The sequence below is a fragment of the Balaenoptera borealis genome, assembly GCF_965194805.1.
Source record: "Balaenoptera borealis genome assembly, chromosome: 3".
In the NCBI taxonomy this organism is placed as follows: domain Eukaryota; kingdom Metazoa; phylum Chordata; class Mammalia; order Artiodactyla; family Balaenopteridae; genus Balaenoptera; species Balaenoptera borealis.
Window position 1 is genome coordinate 143,204,336 of NC_138866.1, and position 16,301 is coordinate 143,220,636.

At 42.7% G+C, this 16,301-nt stretch overlaps 1 protein-coding gene across 12 annotated transcripts in view; it reads left to right on the top strand.

The window, feature by feature from the left end:
* AKAP13 (A-kinase anchoring protein 13) overlaps positions 1-16,301 on the top strand; it is a 343,304-nt gene that overhangs the window by 138,963 nt on the left and 188,040 nt on the right. For all 12 annotated transcript variants that reach the window (XM_082388883.1, XM_082388891.1, XM_082388889.1 and 9 more), the window contains exons 4-5: positions 4,577-4,873; positions 14,437-14,620. In XM_082388883.1, the coding sequence (XP_082245009.1) occupies positions 4,577-4,873; positions 14,437-14,620 (481 nt within the window). The remainder of the gene's footprint in view (positions 1-4,576; positions 4,874-14,436; positions 14,621-16,301) is intronic.

A 16,301-nucleotide genomic window follows, 5' to 3' on the forward strand; every position in this document is an offset into this window, starting at 1 on the left:
TTGCCCATCCACCCATCCACCTTCTAAGAGATTCTGCTGAAACAGCAGAAAGAATTATGCATGCTTATGCTGCTAAGTACATGTGCACACACAGGCGTGTGCACATGTGCACAGACATACCCCTAAACCACCTTCTATTTCTCCCTCTTTGTTTTCCCCACCCCGTCCTAGCCAAGTAAAGTCATTTTAGCAATTTCAGATAGATTTCTGTGCAGATGTATTACGTCTGCACTTTCCAGTTTTGAGTTAAGGTGGTATTGCTTCACCATGGCTTTTGGCTCTGTGTGTGTGTGTGTGTGTGTGTGTGTGTGTGTGTGTGTGTGTGTGTGTGTGTGTGTGCGCGCGCGCCTGTGCAGGAGAGTGTGAGATGAAGTTGAAGATCTGGACTATGGCCTGGACCCTGTGTATATACAGGAGGTGATTTTACAGAGCAGTGATGATGTTGACTTTTAGCGACGGTGTGACTCGCTTTCTGGCTCAAGCTCTCAGGTGTCTCAGACACCTCTGCACAGGCTTGGGGAAGGAGACGAGTAAGAAAGAATAACTGTTTGGATGGATGGGGCAGTGGATGTCATTATTGTAGGTTAGTTTAATATCTCTTCTAAGACAGAGTGTGTTTAAGTTTTGAAGGTAGAATTCAGTTTGGATCCCACATTATTCACATCCTCATCATTGAATTGTGAAACCTGTAAGTTTAGTTTTTATTGACATTTATTCGTATCTACCTCAAAGGACTGTCAGGAAGTTAAAAATGAGCTTAATCCTGAATAAATGGGAAATGCTATGATTACTGGTGAGATTCATGAATGAGAACCACAACATTCTTAAAGTACAGTCATCTGTCAGTATCTGCAAGGGGATTGGTTCCAGCACCCCCATGGATACCAAAATCTGCAGATGCTCAAGTCCCTTAGTTGGCCCTCTGTATCCATAGTTCTGCATCCGGAGATTCAGCCAACCATGGATCGTAAATATAGTAGTACATATATGTAGTATTGAAGAAAAAAATCCACATATAAGTGGACCCAGGCAGTTCAAACCCATCTTGTTAAAGGGTCAACAGTAATTATCCTGACTGAATATGTATTGCTGTGTCTGTCTGTCTATCTAGTTTGATTGGAAGTGAAATGAGCCTGTGTATGTTGTTTTGGGTGATAGTATTAAAGAATTTGAGAGGAGTCTTCTAAATTATAGCTCTTGACTTACGAGATTAGGATACTCTCCAGATTTTTAAGTGTTAGAGAAGTTGTCATTTACCTCAGGCCACGTAGCTTAGGAAGTAACAAAATAGGTTTGAACCCAGGTCTCTCCTCACACGAAACATCTAGGTGTAGCCTAGTTAATATCTTCCTGAAACTGTCTCTTGCAGAGATTATTCCATCCCTTGAACTTACTCTCTGCTTCCATTTTTATGTTTTTGAAACTGTTTCTTGTTCCTGGAATCTCTTCCTAAGTTTCTGTCTCTCCCCACCTTCTGCCTGGTAAAACCCACGGGTTTGTACAGCTGGGGAAACCATAGAGCCTGCAGAGGCTGCCCTTATTCTGTACATGAAGAAATTGAGGCCTGGAGAAGCAGAGATGATCTGAGGTCATGCAACTTAGGAGTCTTATAGTCAGGATTTGAGCATAGTGTTTTCCTTCCTTTCCTGTTAGTTTTTCCATGGTACCTTTATTTCCCCTTTAAGCCTTCTTGTCTCCATGAATCTTGGGTGTAGGGGCAGACAGGAGAGCAAGGAAACTTGAGTTCAGATTCTAATTCTGCCACTTCGGAGCTTTATAACCTTGGGCAAATTACTTAACATTTTTGTGACTTGATTTCCTCATCTGGCAAATGGGGATAATAATAGTACCTACTGCTAGGGTTGTTATGAGAATTAAATAAACTGTTATTAGGAAATCACTGAGGATGGTGCCTGGCACAGAGAAATTATTAGAGAAGTGATAGATAGATAGATAGGTAGATGTTATTAAAGAAGTGATAGATAGAGAGGGAGGGAGGGATAGGATAGGACTATGCATCTGAGTTCTGAGGGTTGCAGTGAAGAACCGCTGCGGTTGGAGAGTTGGGAGCAGGATGCCTATAAAAAAGGTCCTCCTTGACTGCCACCTTTCTTTTGCTCACCTGTGAAATTCACTGGTTCTCTCTGGCGAGTTGCGTGGTATGTGTTTCTTTAGAACCCACCCCATTTTGCAGTGATCTGCAGCTTGGTTGATTGCCACCTCATAGACTCTAAACCTCTGGAGGGCTCAGATTCACTGTGATTAACTTCTAATTACAGTGTGCTAGGCTTGGTGGATGTCCAGATGTTATTTTTGGCTGCCCCGAACAGCTCACAGGATCTTAGTTCCCCGACCAAGGATTGAACCTGGACCCCAGCAGTGAAAGCACCGAGTCCTAACCACTAGACCGCCAGGGAATTCCCCAGATGTTAGTCGTTAAATGTTACAGAACAGTTTAGAAGAACTACTTTCTGCCAGAAAAACACCCAAACCTTTATTACCTGAATCAGTTGATTTGTTTATCCTGATGTTGTTGTCTTATGTAATTAGGCTGGCTGCCCTTCAAAGAAAGATTAAGATTCTTTTTTCTAATTTCATTTCACATAGTAGATGTATAAATTCGACATATTTATTGAATTGAAATACAAATATGGGTGTATACACACAGCCATGCACATGTGTGCACGCATGCATGCCAGAGGATGCTTCACTTTCCCACAGCCTTCATGGAAGGAATTCAACTGGGAATGCAGTGGGAGCACCTTGGTGGAGTTATGCGTTTGTGTGGAGACTGATCTCGGTGGTTCATGAACCTGTTCCTCTTGCTTAATAGTCATACTGGCCTGTCATTCCAAGTATTGGGCTCCTCGCAGGTAGGGACGTAGCTGTCACCCTTCCCTCTTTATCTGTAAGCAATGTGTTACAAAACTTTCGCATCATGATATAATAGGCCATGACCTTTGGCATCAGACTTGAATTTGAATGATGGATTCTGCTTCTTCACATGTGTGTAAACTTGGGCAAATTACTTCTTGAAGTCTCAGTTTTCTCATCTGTAATGTGAGGACAATACACACCTCATAAATTTGTTGTGTAGAGAAAATGACATGTCAGATGCCTGGTATGTGGTAGTTTCTTGGTTAGTAAGTATTGATACTTGTTACCATCCTCAAATTACACAGCAGGGGGAGATTTCTTTTGTCACAAAGGCTTAAGGAGGCCCCTGGGGAAAAAGTATATGTGGAAAATCTGTTATTACTCTCACTGGTCACATGGAAAAAAAATAATTGTTTTCTCTTTCAAAGACAGCAGAAAGCTTACTTTGTTCTGTGAAGTGCGAAGCCTCGGTTGGCTGTGCCTGTGGTCTGGAGAGCCAGATTCAGGGACCCTCCTCCTCATCCCGCTGCTGGGAAGCGGTCAGTGCGTGCCGGTGGGCTCAGGGGAGCCCAGGCCTCAGGTGCCTGCAGTTTATCAGGCAGAGCACCAGGGGGAGCAACTCAAACAGAAGCATCAACTTCATTTCCTTTTCTTTTTTCTCATCAGAAAGATACTTATGAAAGAAATGATGATGTTAGGAGCATAGTTCCAGCCAGTTGAGATCAGTGCTTGAAAGATGAGGAAAAACGTGTTTTGATGAATATTCTATATCTTGGAAATACTTAGTTCTGTGAGGCTGAAAACCCAGAGAAAGTCTGATTCTCCAGGAAGGCCTCCCCACGGGAAACACTGCTGTTAAACCTTCCTGATCTTACTTGAGCAAAGCTCTCTGAGGTGACACGCAGCTTGCTGCCAGTGTCGCAGCTCGTGAGGTCTCTGCCCCTCTGGACAGTGGGCACTGCAGTCTCTGGCATGCTTGCTTCTCCTGAACCAGGTTTCTAGCCATAGCATTGTGTCATCCCTGGGTGACCTAGGTGATTTGATTGAAGTTCTCTTTACGTTACAGGAAAGAACGTGTATCTCAGAGCAGAAGTTATTTTCTAGGCCTTGAATTGCTTCATAATAGTAAAATAAAATCAAGTCGTTTTGTACTTTTTGAAGTGCTTCCTCATTTGCTCGATTGTATCGTGGTGAAAATGAGGCAGGTTCTGGGGCATCTGTACAATTCCTGCCATGTAACCTGTATGAGTGACTTTTTCCCTGTTGGGTTTTCGGATCCAGCACAGTTCGGGAGGGGTTAGACTTCCCATTGTACGCTAGGCCTTGCAAGGTCCTTCAGCTTTCATTCTTTAATTTGTTCAAATTGAACCGCTGTAGTTCAGTGTATGTTGAGATTTTCAGAGACTGTTAGTACCAAACACTATGCTGCCGGCATGGTGGCAGCTGGAATACAAAGTTATTTGCTGTTTGGTAGGGGAACCAATTCATATTTGCAAATAGCAATTGTAAAAATGAGTTGGAAATGGAGTTTTAAGAAGTTTGGAAGATTGCTGTTAGAGCTCGGAGGAAGGAGAGGTTTGTTTTAGTAAGGGGAGCTTGTATGTCACGCAGGAAGAGCCGAGAAGCTCCCCCCCCGCAATGTCCTCCTTTCAGGAGGAGGGCTCTAATCCTGTTTTCCTTGCTGCGTGTGTTTCCTTAGGTCATGACTGCTGCGAGACGGTGAAGGTGCTGCTCTGTGCTTCCAGAGAGGGCCTGCCTGTGTTTGTGGTGGCGGAAGAAGACTTCAAGTTCATCCAGGATGAGGCCTACGATGCAGCCCAGTTCCTGGCAACCAGTGCTGGAAATCAGCAGGCTCTGAACTTCACCCGTTTCCTGGATCGGTCAGGACCCCCGTCCAGGGACGTGAATTCCCTTGATGAGAAGGTTGCCCTGGCGTTCAGGCACCTGAAGCTGCCAGCGGAGTGGAATGTGTTGGGAACAGATGCAACTTCGCATGGTAAGAACTTCAGTGACCCACAGTCTCTGAATTTGGAATTCTTCTGTTTTTGGATGGGGCTGTTTTTATATGGCGATTGTCTTCACATCTGCCACGGTGGCTGAATAGACCTTGCAGTTACTGTAGTGGAGTGACCTCGGTGGCCTCTCTCCTGGGTTCTTCAGCTGAGCTGTTAGTCCTGTTCTTGCAGTGAAATGACCCCAGAGAGAGCTCGCTGTTGTCGTCGGCAGCTCCCATTTAAAGTAGAGGGTGGCCAATCAAAAAATAGGCAGAAGACCTAAATAGACATTTCTTCAAAGAAGACATACAAATGGCCGAGAAGCATGTGAAAAGCTGCTCAACATCACTAATTATTAGAGAAATGCAGATCAAACTACAATGAGGTATCACCTCATTCACCGGTCAGAATGGGCATCATCAGAAAATCTACAAACAACAAATGCTGGAGAAGGTGTGGAGAAAAGGGAATCCTCTTGCACTGTTGGTGGGAATGTAAATTGATACAGCCACTATGGAGAACAGTATGGAGGTTCCTTAAAATACTAAAAATAGAACTACCATACGACCCAGCAAGCCCACTACTGGGCATTTACCCAGAGAAAACCGTAACTCAAAAAGACACATGCACCCCAGTGTTCATTGCAGCACTATTTACAATAGCCAGGTCATGGAAGCAACCAAAATGCCCATTGACAGATGAATGTATAAAGCAGATGTGGCACATATATACAATGGAATGTTACTCAGCCATAAAAAGGAACAAAATTGGGTCATTTGTAGAGACGTGGATGGATCTGGAGACTGTCATACAGAGTGAATCAAGTCAGAAAGAGAAAAAGAAATATCGTATATTAACGCATATATGTGGAACCTGGAAAAATGGTACAGATGAACCAGTTTTCAGGGCAGAAACAGAGACACAGATGTAGAGAACAAACGTATGGACACCAAGGGGGGAAAGTGGCGGTGGTGGTGGTGTGATGAATTGGGAGATTGGGATTGACATGTGTACACTAATGTGTATAAAATAGATAACTAATAAGAACCTTATGTATAAAAAATAAATAAAATAATATTCAAAAAAAACAAAATAAAGTAGAGGTTGGCATGTCGCCCTTCCATGGGCCCAGATTTCAGGCTTGATCTCCTGTGTGTAGAAAGAGACCTGACCTTCATGAGGAGGGTAGGAGAGTAACTTGGGATAGATACTTCTTTCATGTTTAATTATCAAAGCAGGGTTTTCCTTATTGTCTTCTCAAGTTCTCTAGAGAGTCCACGAAGTTGGAGGAGAGGAAAAGACTGGGAAGTAATTGGGGGGCAGCACGAGAGCAGGCTGAGCTCTGGAAAACCCCGCACATTTTTAACCAGAGTATTTTCACCCTTGTTTATTTTATCTACTGGCTCTCCATATGAGAGTTCATTGAAGGAAGGGCTCTACTTTTTAAAAAACACTGATGTAATAAGTATCTATTTATGTTCCTCTTATTCAGACAGGGGATTTCCTGTGTAGTTATTCTTGTGGCAAATGACGTCTACTAGATATTGTGAATATGTATGTATGTGTATACACACACACACACACACACACACACACGTATTTAATGAAGCAACATATACCTGGAGTCCAATAAATAACATCGTCTTTCCCTCCTGAGTGCAAATCATGGAAAGATTTGGGAGTTACAAAGAGTTTAAAATGTTTGCCTTTTTACTGACAAAAGCTAGATGGAAAGGCTGACTTCAGACCGCTTGCTGGAAGGGGTTGCGTATCCTTTCTACTTTATTTCTGAAAGAGCTGGACAATCACAGGACTGCCCTTCAGCATCCACCAGCTTTGATTATTGTGTTATGTAGGGGAGCACCCAGAAGTCACCCCCCCCCCCCCCGCCACCCTGCAGGCCAGCAGATCCTGAGGAGAAGCGCTGAGAGGGGCTGAGCCAGGGGCGCGCTCAGTTCCTGCTCCCGTAGACCTGTCAAGTAACTGTGTTCTTCCTCCCGTGGAAGAATGGCGAGGAGGTGTTTGCTAGTTTTGGTTCTCTTAAACCCACTGAATTTAACCATTAAGGTGGTGATCAGCTGCAAGAATGGTGTCCCTCACTATCAGGGGCTTCCTGTCAAGATAACGACTGGGGGCCCTCCTGCCAGGTAAAATACAAAAGAAAGCGTGGACTCTAAAATGAAGGGAAAAAGCACTTGTCCCTTGTCCTTTTCTTATTAATATAATGTCTAAGAAACCTCTGCATTGCTGGGATCTAGAGATCAAAATATTTGCCATTATACAGGGCACGGGCACCTTTTCAGAAGTCTAATGTTCGGAAACCTAGCTCATGCTGTTTCTGTGTTGTGATCAGAATGATTATTCTGGTTGCCCTTTATAAATCAGTATCAAAAAGGATTTCATTAGTTATTTGTGGGGCTTAAAGTTTATTTTGTGTGGTTTTGCTTTGTCTTGTTTAGAGGGTACAGGAATTGGATAGCTGGTTCACGCCACATGATTAGAAAGAACTGTCAGAAAAGCACAGGTCTGAGACTTTAGGCATATCCTTCCCTTCTCTGGGTCTTAGCATCTTTGTCTTTAGTAGGCAGCTCACCAGCTGTAATATTTTTATAGTCTTTCCATGTGCTTCTTAAGTTTCTGATGTACAAAATTGTTCAAGCAGTGCTAGTGAAGACTAAATCAAATTTGAACACTTAGGGAAATGCCTGAAAACCACAATAACGTGCCATTACACACCTTTAGGAAGACCAAAATTAAAAATACCAAGCACTGGCAAGGATGCAGAACAACATCTCAGACATTGCTGGTGGGAATGCAAAATAATACAGCCACTCCAGGAAACAGTTTGACAGTCTCCTATAAAGTGAAATGTACATTTACTATATGACCCAGCAATCCCACTTTTGGCTCTTTGTCCTAGAGAAATGAAAACTTATATTTACTCAAAAAAATCTTTTCACAAATGTGCCTGTAGCAGCATTATTTATAATCATCCCAAACTAGAAACAACCCAGATCTCCCTCACTGGGTGACTATATATACAAACTGTGGTACATCCATACAATGGAATACTACTCAGCAATAAAAAAGGAGCAAACTGTTGACGTGTGCATCAACTTGAATGCATTTTAAATGCATTGCACTAAGTAAAGAAGTCAGTTTCCAAAGTTATTTACTCTATGATTCTATTTATATGATACTCTAGAAAGGGCAAAATTGTAGGAACAGAAAATAGATTAGTAGTAGTTGCCAGGGGCTAGAAGTAGGGGAAAGGTCTGACCACAGAGGGGTATCATGGGGGAATTCTTTGGGTGTTGAAATGGTTTTGTGTCTTAAAAAAAAAATGGTTTTGTGGTGGTGGTTATAAGAATCTATGCGTGTGCTCAGACTCATAGGACTGTACACCCCCCAAAAGTGAATTTTATTGTACATAAACTAAAAACAAAAGAACAAAAGAAATTGAACAAGTTAACTGTATACTTTACAAGGTGAAATGCATGCAAGGGACTTAATGGACCTGTCAGCCTTGGGATCAGGAGTCTGATTTCAAGTGCTGGATTCACATTCTGCAGTTGAAATTGTTCAGTTAATTGTGGATTAGAATCTGCAAACAGTGGGTATTTTAAGGCTGAATAGCATCAGTTAAGAGGTCCTTGCTTGCTGTTGGGGGACAAATGCAAAGGAACACTCTGCTTACAGCAGTGAGTTGCGCATCGGATGCTTTTTTAAAGGTGTTTAAAGGAAGAAGGTACGAAGTCAGCTTGTTGCCTGGGATAATCATGCAGCTAAATAGGGCACCTTGTTATATAACAGGACTACTTGCTGTTGAAAGCTAGGATGTTTACAGGTGTTCCAGCCTAATACTTGTACAAAGGAGTCATGTAAGATTTATGGTTAATCCTCCCACTCTAATCGTTTAAGATGTAGTGCTTTTTAACTTTTTTTCAGGTCCATGACTCCTTTCAAAATAGCTCAGATTTCTCCTCAGGAAAAAATATACATAGGGGCTACCTGCAAAAATTTACATATAGTTTCAGGGATTCAGTCTCCCTGAACTGCAGGCGTGAACGTGATGGTAAGAACTCTTGGCTTAGGCTTGATATTGTAAAGTAGAAAGAGCATAGGCTGCAGAGTCAGTTTGTTGATATCCTGGCTTCATTGCAAGAGTTTGTGCAGAATACTTAATCTCTCTGTTTCTCAATTTCTTCATCTGTAAAATGGAGGAAAATATATCCAATAGTGTGTGCTAGTTTGCAGGCTCTTCATTTTTAATGTACCATGACCAATATCCAGTAACCTTTTGGAGACAAAACACTGATGACTCTGATGAGGGAAAGTGACATGTTCTATAAAAGGATAAAACAGTATATAGCACTTAAAAAAAACCTCTTTGAAGCAGAATGAGAGCTTTTTTTTAAAGCTTATTTCTACAGGCAGTCCTTACTTTAAACATCAGCAAGAGGGAATTTGTCCATTTTATTCTTCCAAGAGTTCTTTAACCCCTAGTTACATAAAGCACTGTACTTTTCGCCTTAGTTCTGCCTTAAAGGCAAATAATATGGATTCGTCTGGGTGGATGGTGAATGGTGGGTTTGGAATATCTTCCCTCTGAGTTACCAAGTTTCACTTAGTTGTCTCAGCTCTTCAGTGCCTCTGTGGTTAGTGAAATGGTGAATTAGGATGTTTTTTCCCCTGAAAGACCCTTGTACAGTAGCAATCAGCATAACTCTCAGGTAACAAAGGGTGGGCCTTTGAAGACTTGCTCTGAAGAAAGCAAAGAGGAGAAAGGTCCTGGGGGAAATCTGCATTCGTATTTAGTCATGGTGTTGTATAACTAAACGAAAAGAAGATCTAATCACCTCTGGGGTGGGAACCCTCCCCACATAGAGAAATTTGGATGGAGAGAAGGATGAGACAGGTTTAAGCCAGGCTGCAATAAAAGCAGTCTGTGTGTTCTCAGTTCTTTATATCTGATGTTGGTTAATAGAACCACAACCTTAATCATTTAGTGTTTCAGTTCCCACACCTTTTCCAGATTGATAGCTTTCCATGAAAATTTTTCCTTAGCTACACCCACTAGTAATTTTGTATGTTTTCAGCTATCGTAGCTGCAAAAAAAGAAAATAATAAAATAGTAAAAGATATTTTAATAATATATAATATTGTAATAGTCTAAGGGATTGACTCCAGGACAAGTGGTTCCTCGTAATGGCAGCACTTTAACTCCAAAAGGTTTTGTTCCCTCTCAAACCTTGATTCTGTCACAAGGTTACAGGTGTCATTTTTCCAAATGCCCGTTTCTCACATGGGCCTGCTGTTTCCCTTCCCCACGGGGTGTGAGAATTCCTGCATCATGTGGGACTTGAGGTTTATTTAAGAAGTAGTACAGAATAGTAGAAAGAATGGTGATTTTGGAGTCTCATAGATACGCATTCAAAGAGTCCTGTGAGCAGTGTGGATCGATGGGGTAGGAAGAGTACCTGTAGCCTTTGATTACTATTTTGTTCACAGAACTCAGAATGTTTTGCTTAGACAGAAAATCTGACGACTTGAAAAGGTGCAGCCATCTCGCCTGCTTCTCATGGTCTAATGCCTGCGAGGCCCAACGCCTTTCTCTGCAGAGCTGAGGGAATGCGTGGAGGGGTGCTTCCAGCATACAAGCAGATATAAGCAGGACTTCAGACATTTTCTCCTACCTTCTCCGTGGGAAGCTGGGCCCACAGAGAGATTTTTCCAGTTGAACACGGTTAAACAGGAAAACTAACCAACCAACATATGGCCTATGAAATAACACTACAGCATAAAGGAAATGGAAAAGTATCCTGAATATTCAGATGGAAGACTCTAATTTTCGTTAAGAAACCAAAGAAAAATTTAGAAGAGGTTTGCCATTTGTCCTTTAAAAGATTGAAGAAGTCAGACCTATTATAAAATAGGAAGGAAGGAAGGAGAAGGAAGCAACAAGGAGAAAAATAAATTTAATGATTATGTCAGTCAGGGTCACCCAGAGTATCAGAACCAGTAGGAAAATATGTATTAAGGTTTGTTTCAGGGAATGGCTTGCACAATGGTGGCGGCTGGCTAAGCAAGTCCAAAATTTGTAGGGTAGGAGTGGAAGAGAAAATCACGGGCAAGCTCAAACCCACCAGCACGAGCCAAAGCTGTCATCCTCAGACAGGAAGGGGAAATCCTGAGCTGGATGGCACTCCACGAGCACAGCCTGATGCTGTCCTCCTCGGTCAGGATTTCTTCTCTCTCCAGGGGAAATCTCAGCCCTGCTTTTAAAGCCTTCCAACTGATTCTGTTAGGCCTACCCAGATTAGCCAGGATAATCTTCCTTATTAAATCAACTGATTAGGCGCTTTAATTACTGCAGAAAAGCCATCACAATGAGGGCAAAGATGGAAGGGAGTTGGCTTAAATGATGCAAGGACATCCAGAATCCCGGAGCATAATTAAATTCAAACTGGGGATAAAGGACCCAATTGACATCATAGGAAATGCAGTTAGTGACCTGAAAAACAAAGTTGAGTAGCTCTCACAATACAGAGGGAAAACACAAAGATCACAAGAGAGAAGAAAACAGAGAGTAGAGAAAAGAGGTTGATTCTAAATTGTAGGTGCTCTGGATTTTAAACTGAGACAAAAGGAACAAAAGCAATGATGCAAGGTATGTTAGGTAAGAGAAATTATTTTTGGAGGAAAACATGAGAAGGTACTTTTTAAACTACAACATTAGAATGCTTGCATGATTGATTTTTACAAAAAGAGACGGAGTGGAGTAATGGAGAGGGTATGGTTTCTAGACCCAAGACAAGAATTTTCAAATCTTGATGATTTTTGCTGTGGGTAAGTTATTAACCTGTCTTCATCTGCAAAATGAGGATAACGAGACCTCACAGGGTTATTGTGAGAATGAAAAAAGTGAATACAAACCGCTTAGCCCAGTGCACGGCACTTAGTCTTCACCAGATATTACTTTTCTTATTATCTGTTGATTACAGAGAGGGGGTGACCTAAAAGCAGATGTGGCACCTGCTGCTAAGGACGTTAGGATGAGACTTGGGAGCCTGCAGGTGCTGGAATTGGGGTGCCAGCTTGGAGCAGGTGTATGGCCTTGTTTTTGGAACTCTACTCTTCCCCCCCCCCCCCAAAGAACGTGAGATCTTTCTTTTTTTTTTGAATTTTATTTATTTTTTTATACAGCAGGTTCCTATTATCTATTTTATACATGTCCATCCCAATCTCCCAGTTCATCCCACCACCACCACCCGCCACCCACACTTTCCTCTCTTGGTGTTGGAACTCTAGTCTTGAAGGCTGAGCTGACTCAGAGCAAGTAGGGGATGAGAAAGGGCGGGGGTGTAGAGGAAACTACTTTAAGGAGGTGTCAGGTAGTGAGACCGGACTTAACCAGTCTCTAAAAAATCACCTAGTTCCTGGGTAGTACCTTATTAGCTTTTTTGTATTTGATAAGGATGTCAGAGTGCCTGTGAAACTGTAAGGCACAGGTCAGATGGTGATATTTGATCTTTTCTGAAGGTTCTTTCTGTCCTTTTGTCCGGCCTGGCCACCTGCTCTGAGTTGTTGATTATTAAAATTTGTACCTACACGGGCTGTGGTTTCTTCTGTAGTGTTGATGTCTTTCCAGCCTGTGCCTGTGCTGAACATCATATAAATCCTGAATTAGTCAGTGTGCAGAGTTCTATAGGGAAAGTGTAAAATATGAAAGATGGTTTTTGCTTCCAAGGAAATTTACCCCAGCAGTAAGGAGACGAGACTAAGGCACATGTGACATTAGAAGACAGTGCAGTTCATGTAAAACCACAGGGTCAAAGATGCCTTCATTCTTACCGTGCTGCTCACGTACAGAAGCATCGGGGACTTCAGTGTAAGGAGAAAACACTGGGGTCCAAGAAGTCTGAGAATGCTCAGTGAGGAAGTTGAGCCCTGCGGGAAGCCACAGAGAATGAGAGATGTTATTAGCTCAGCTGAGGGGATGAAAGCAAGCGCAACTGCAGGACACCATTCCCGTTTCCAGACTCTGAGTGGTGCTCCCTGTGGTTGAGTAAGCCAGCCAGCATCATGGGCTGTGTACTGAAGCCCTCGGGTAGCTGTAGCTCCCGCCTTAACAGGTTGGGCACAAGAGGATGCCTGAGGCACAGAGAGTGTTGCCAATGAACCTAGAATGTGATTGGAAGTTGGGAGGGACAGAGAAGGTGGGTGGGGAGGGAAGGAACCCAGCGTTTATTCAGTGAGTGCCTGCTACAGGCCATCATCTGACTAGCATGTCACCTACCCCTCTGATTTGTTACTGCAGCCATGGGAGTGAGGTGGTGGTACCCCACTCTAGGGATGAAGAGAGTGAAGCTCAGAGAACTGAAATGGATTATGCCCAGTCACATGGATGGTAAATGCCAAATTTGAACCCAGATTTGTCTGACTCCAAAGCCCTTCCTCATTCTGCCACTTTCTTTTTTTTTAAATTAATTAATTAATTATTTATTTATTTATGGCTGCGTTGGGTCTTCGCGGCTGCGCATGGGCACCTCTCTAGTTGTGGCGAGCGGGGGTTACTCTTCACCACGGTGCGCGGCCCTCTCACCGCCGTGGCTTCTCCTGTTGTGGAGCATGGGCTTTAGGCACGCGGGCTTCAGCACCCGTGGCTTGCGGGCTCTAGAACGCAGGCTCAGTAGTTGTGGCGCACGGGCTTAGTTGCTCTGTGGCATGCGGGATCTTCCCGGACCAGGGCTCGAACCCGTGTCCCCTGCATTGGCAGGCGGATTCTTAACCACTGCGCCACCAGGGAAGCCCCCTCTGCCACTTTCAAAGTGACTCTGTACCAAGAAGGGGCCTTGACTTACCTCAGGTGAAATAGGCACATGTTTTTCTTTCTGAAGTTGTTAGCATATCATCTTGGAGTCAGTCTTTCTTATGCCTGGAGATGCATTTCTTTCTTTCATTAAACAACCAACCAAAAAAGCTGGCTGTGCCAGCAATTTGATTTGCCCTTAATGTGGGAGAATAAAAAGACCTGTGTGTACTTAACAAGCAGAACCTGTTTTTAGTGTTTAACTAGCCACCTCCTCTCTGGGTGTTATTTTTTTTTCTAAGTAATTATACCCTTTTTGATATACCCGCCTATGCCCCAATAACTATTCCCCTTGGATCCTGATCCCCGTGTTATGAGGCTGCATTCACTTCTTTCTTTCTTTTTCTTTTCTTTTTCTTGTAAGGAAAAGAACATATGTGTAGTACAGTCACCCTTAAAGTCTGCCTGTATAAATTTGTTGGACAAGTGCATTAAATCAGAATATAGAAATGGGTTCTCTTCTGTAGGACTGTCTCCTACTGGAGATTTTGCTTCTTATATTTTTTCTAGCTTCATTTTGTCTTTGAGAGCTGATTCTACTCTGCCACAAGAAAATTGTTCGTGTTGTATGTTGTGGCTTAACTTGAGGATCTTAGGTGCTTGGAGGCAGTGGTGTTTACCTGAGCCATCTCTTTGTTTACTTTGGGTTTTCACATTCTCCTCACTGATTTTCATTTTCTCCCCCATCTACAGATGGTGGCCCCCGAGAGACATTGATGCATTTTGCTGCACGGCTGGGGCTGCTGAGGTTGACGTGGTTCCTGTTGCAGAAGCCAGGTGGCCGCGGAGCTCTCAGCATCCACAACCAAGAAGGAGCGACCCCTGTGAGCTTGGCCTTGGAGCGGGGTTATCACAAGCTGCACAGGCTTCTAACTGAGTAAGTGCTCCTTCTCCCCATTTCCTTCTTCTCAGCGCCAGCCCCACCCCCGATTCATAGTAGCCCTGCCCCCTTGGCATCTCCAGCCTTCGCCAGGAACTAAAACCTCAGCTCTGTGCCTTGCCTTTCGCTGGAGGTTTATAAGCTTGCTCCCGCTCACGACTTCATTGTCTGAGAGTAACACACGTAAGTCATATTCCCATTTTTTTTCTCTCCTCTGTTTCCCTGCCCTTACTGCTTCATGCCTCTTAAATTTTACTGAAAACTCAGAATAAGTCTGGTCTGTAGGGGTAGCACTCCATTACCAAGGTATCCAGTTTTTCCTGGTTTAGTACAAGAGGAAACGGTTTTTCTGTACCATATACTTTTCTTTCTGGTATGTCTTCAAGATTTGAAAGCGTTAACTAGAAATACTTCAATAATTGCTTATGGAAAGTATGCTGAACACTGAGTTTTGGTTTGAATGTAATTTCTATAAATAGACTCGAGAGCAGTGGTCTCTTCATATGAGTAGCAGTAAAAAGCAACTGAGCTGTCCTGGAAACGTGCAGTAGGAAATCCTGTCTATGTGTTTGTGGGTTCAATTGTTATACATTCTGACTCTTCAGAGAGTCCTTTGAAGGAAGGTTGTTAGTCAAAACATTGGAAGAGTTCTTTTTTCTTATTTCTTGAATAAATAGAAAAATAAATGCATTATGACAGCCAACACTTTTCATTGGAATATTATAAAAGGCAGAAAATTTCAAGTATAGTTCCTCTTATTTAATGATTTTTTATTGCTTTATGGTCATCATTATCTTTTCTACCACATAGTCTAAACAAGAATCAATCCCATTGAATCTATGTTATTTTTTGAAGGATCCTTGTAAATTAAGTCAGTATTCCCAAATTCTCAGATATTTTGCCCATGTTAGACTTAATTTAGTTGCATTTTATTTTTTTATCATTTTAAGCTGTGTGTGAGGGGTAATCTGGAAGGGCCAAGAAGAGATTGCAGAATGTAATGATACTTAGTGCTATATAAATAGGGGTTTTTTGTTTGTTTGTTTTTCTTTATCTGCCATGCTTATAACTTCCCCAATGAAGCCAGACAGAAGGTTCTTTGCAGAAAGCTTTCTGATGGGTGCTGTAGATACAATGACGGCAGGAGGGGCACACCTCATCTCAGATGAGCTTTGGATACTCGAGCTCTCCTAGGACAGTGTTCCAGAGAGTAATATGTTCCATTCCTTTGTACTTCCCATCTGGCCAGTGATTTGATTCCTTCTGCTTGTTTGCCTCATGGCCTTAGGAAGACAGGCCTCTTCCCAGAAGTTGAAGCAATTATCTCAGTATAACTATTGTGAAGTTCAAGTGCAGTTTCTCTAAATTCAATCTTAGAGCTCAGAGGTTTTGCTGGGCAGCAGAGTTGGTTAAGGATTGCCATCCAAATGGGGAAATAGTGATTACAACAGCTTCATTATATGCTGGGTGAGGATGTCACAAGACTGTTCTTACAGCACAGCTTTAAGGAAACTAGAGTGTGTTTGTTCTTGGAGAATAGTTTTTGGCTTGCTTTATAGTGCTACTTCGGTTAAATGTTGGAGAGCAACTTAGCTCCTTTTGAAGCGGAATGGGTAAGGGAAAGCCAGCTTGAGAAGTCCTCGAATGGAGGACTGTAGTAGGAGAGTAGGAGCACCTT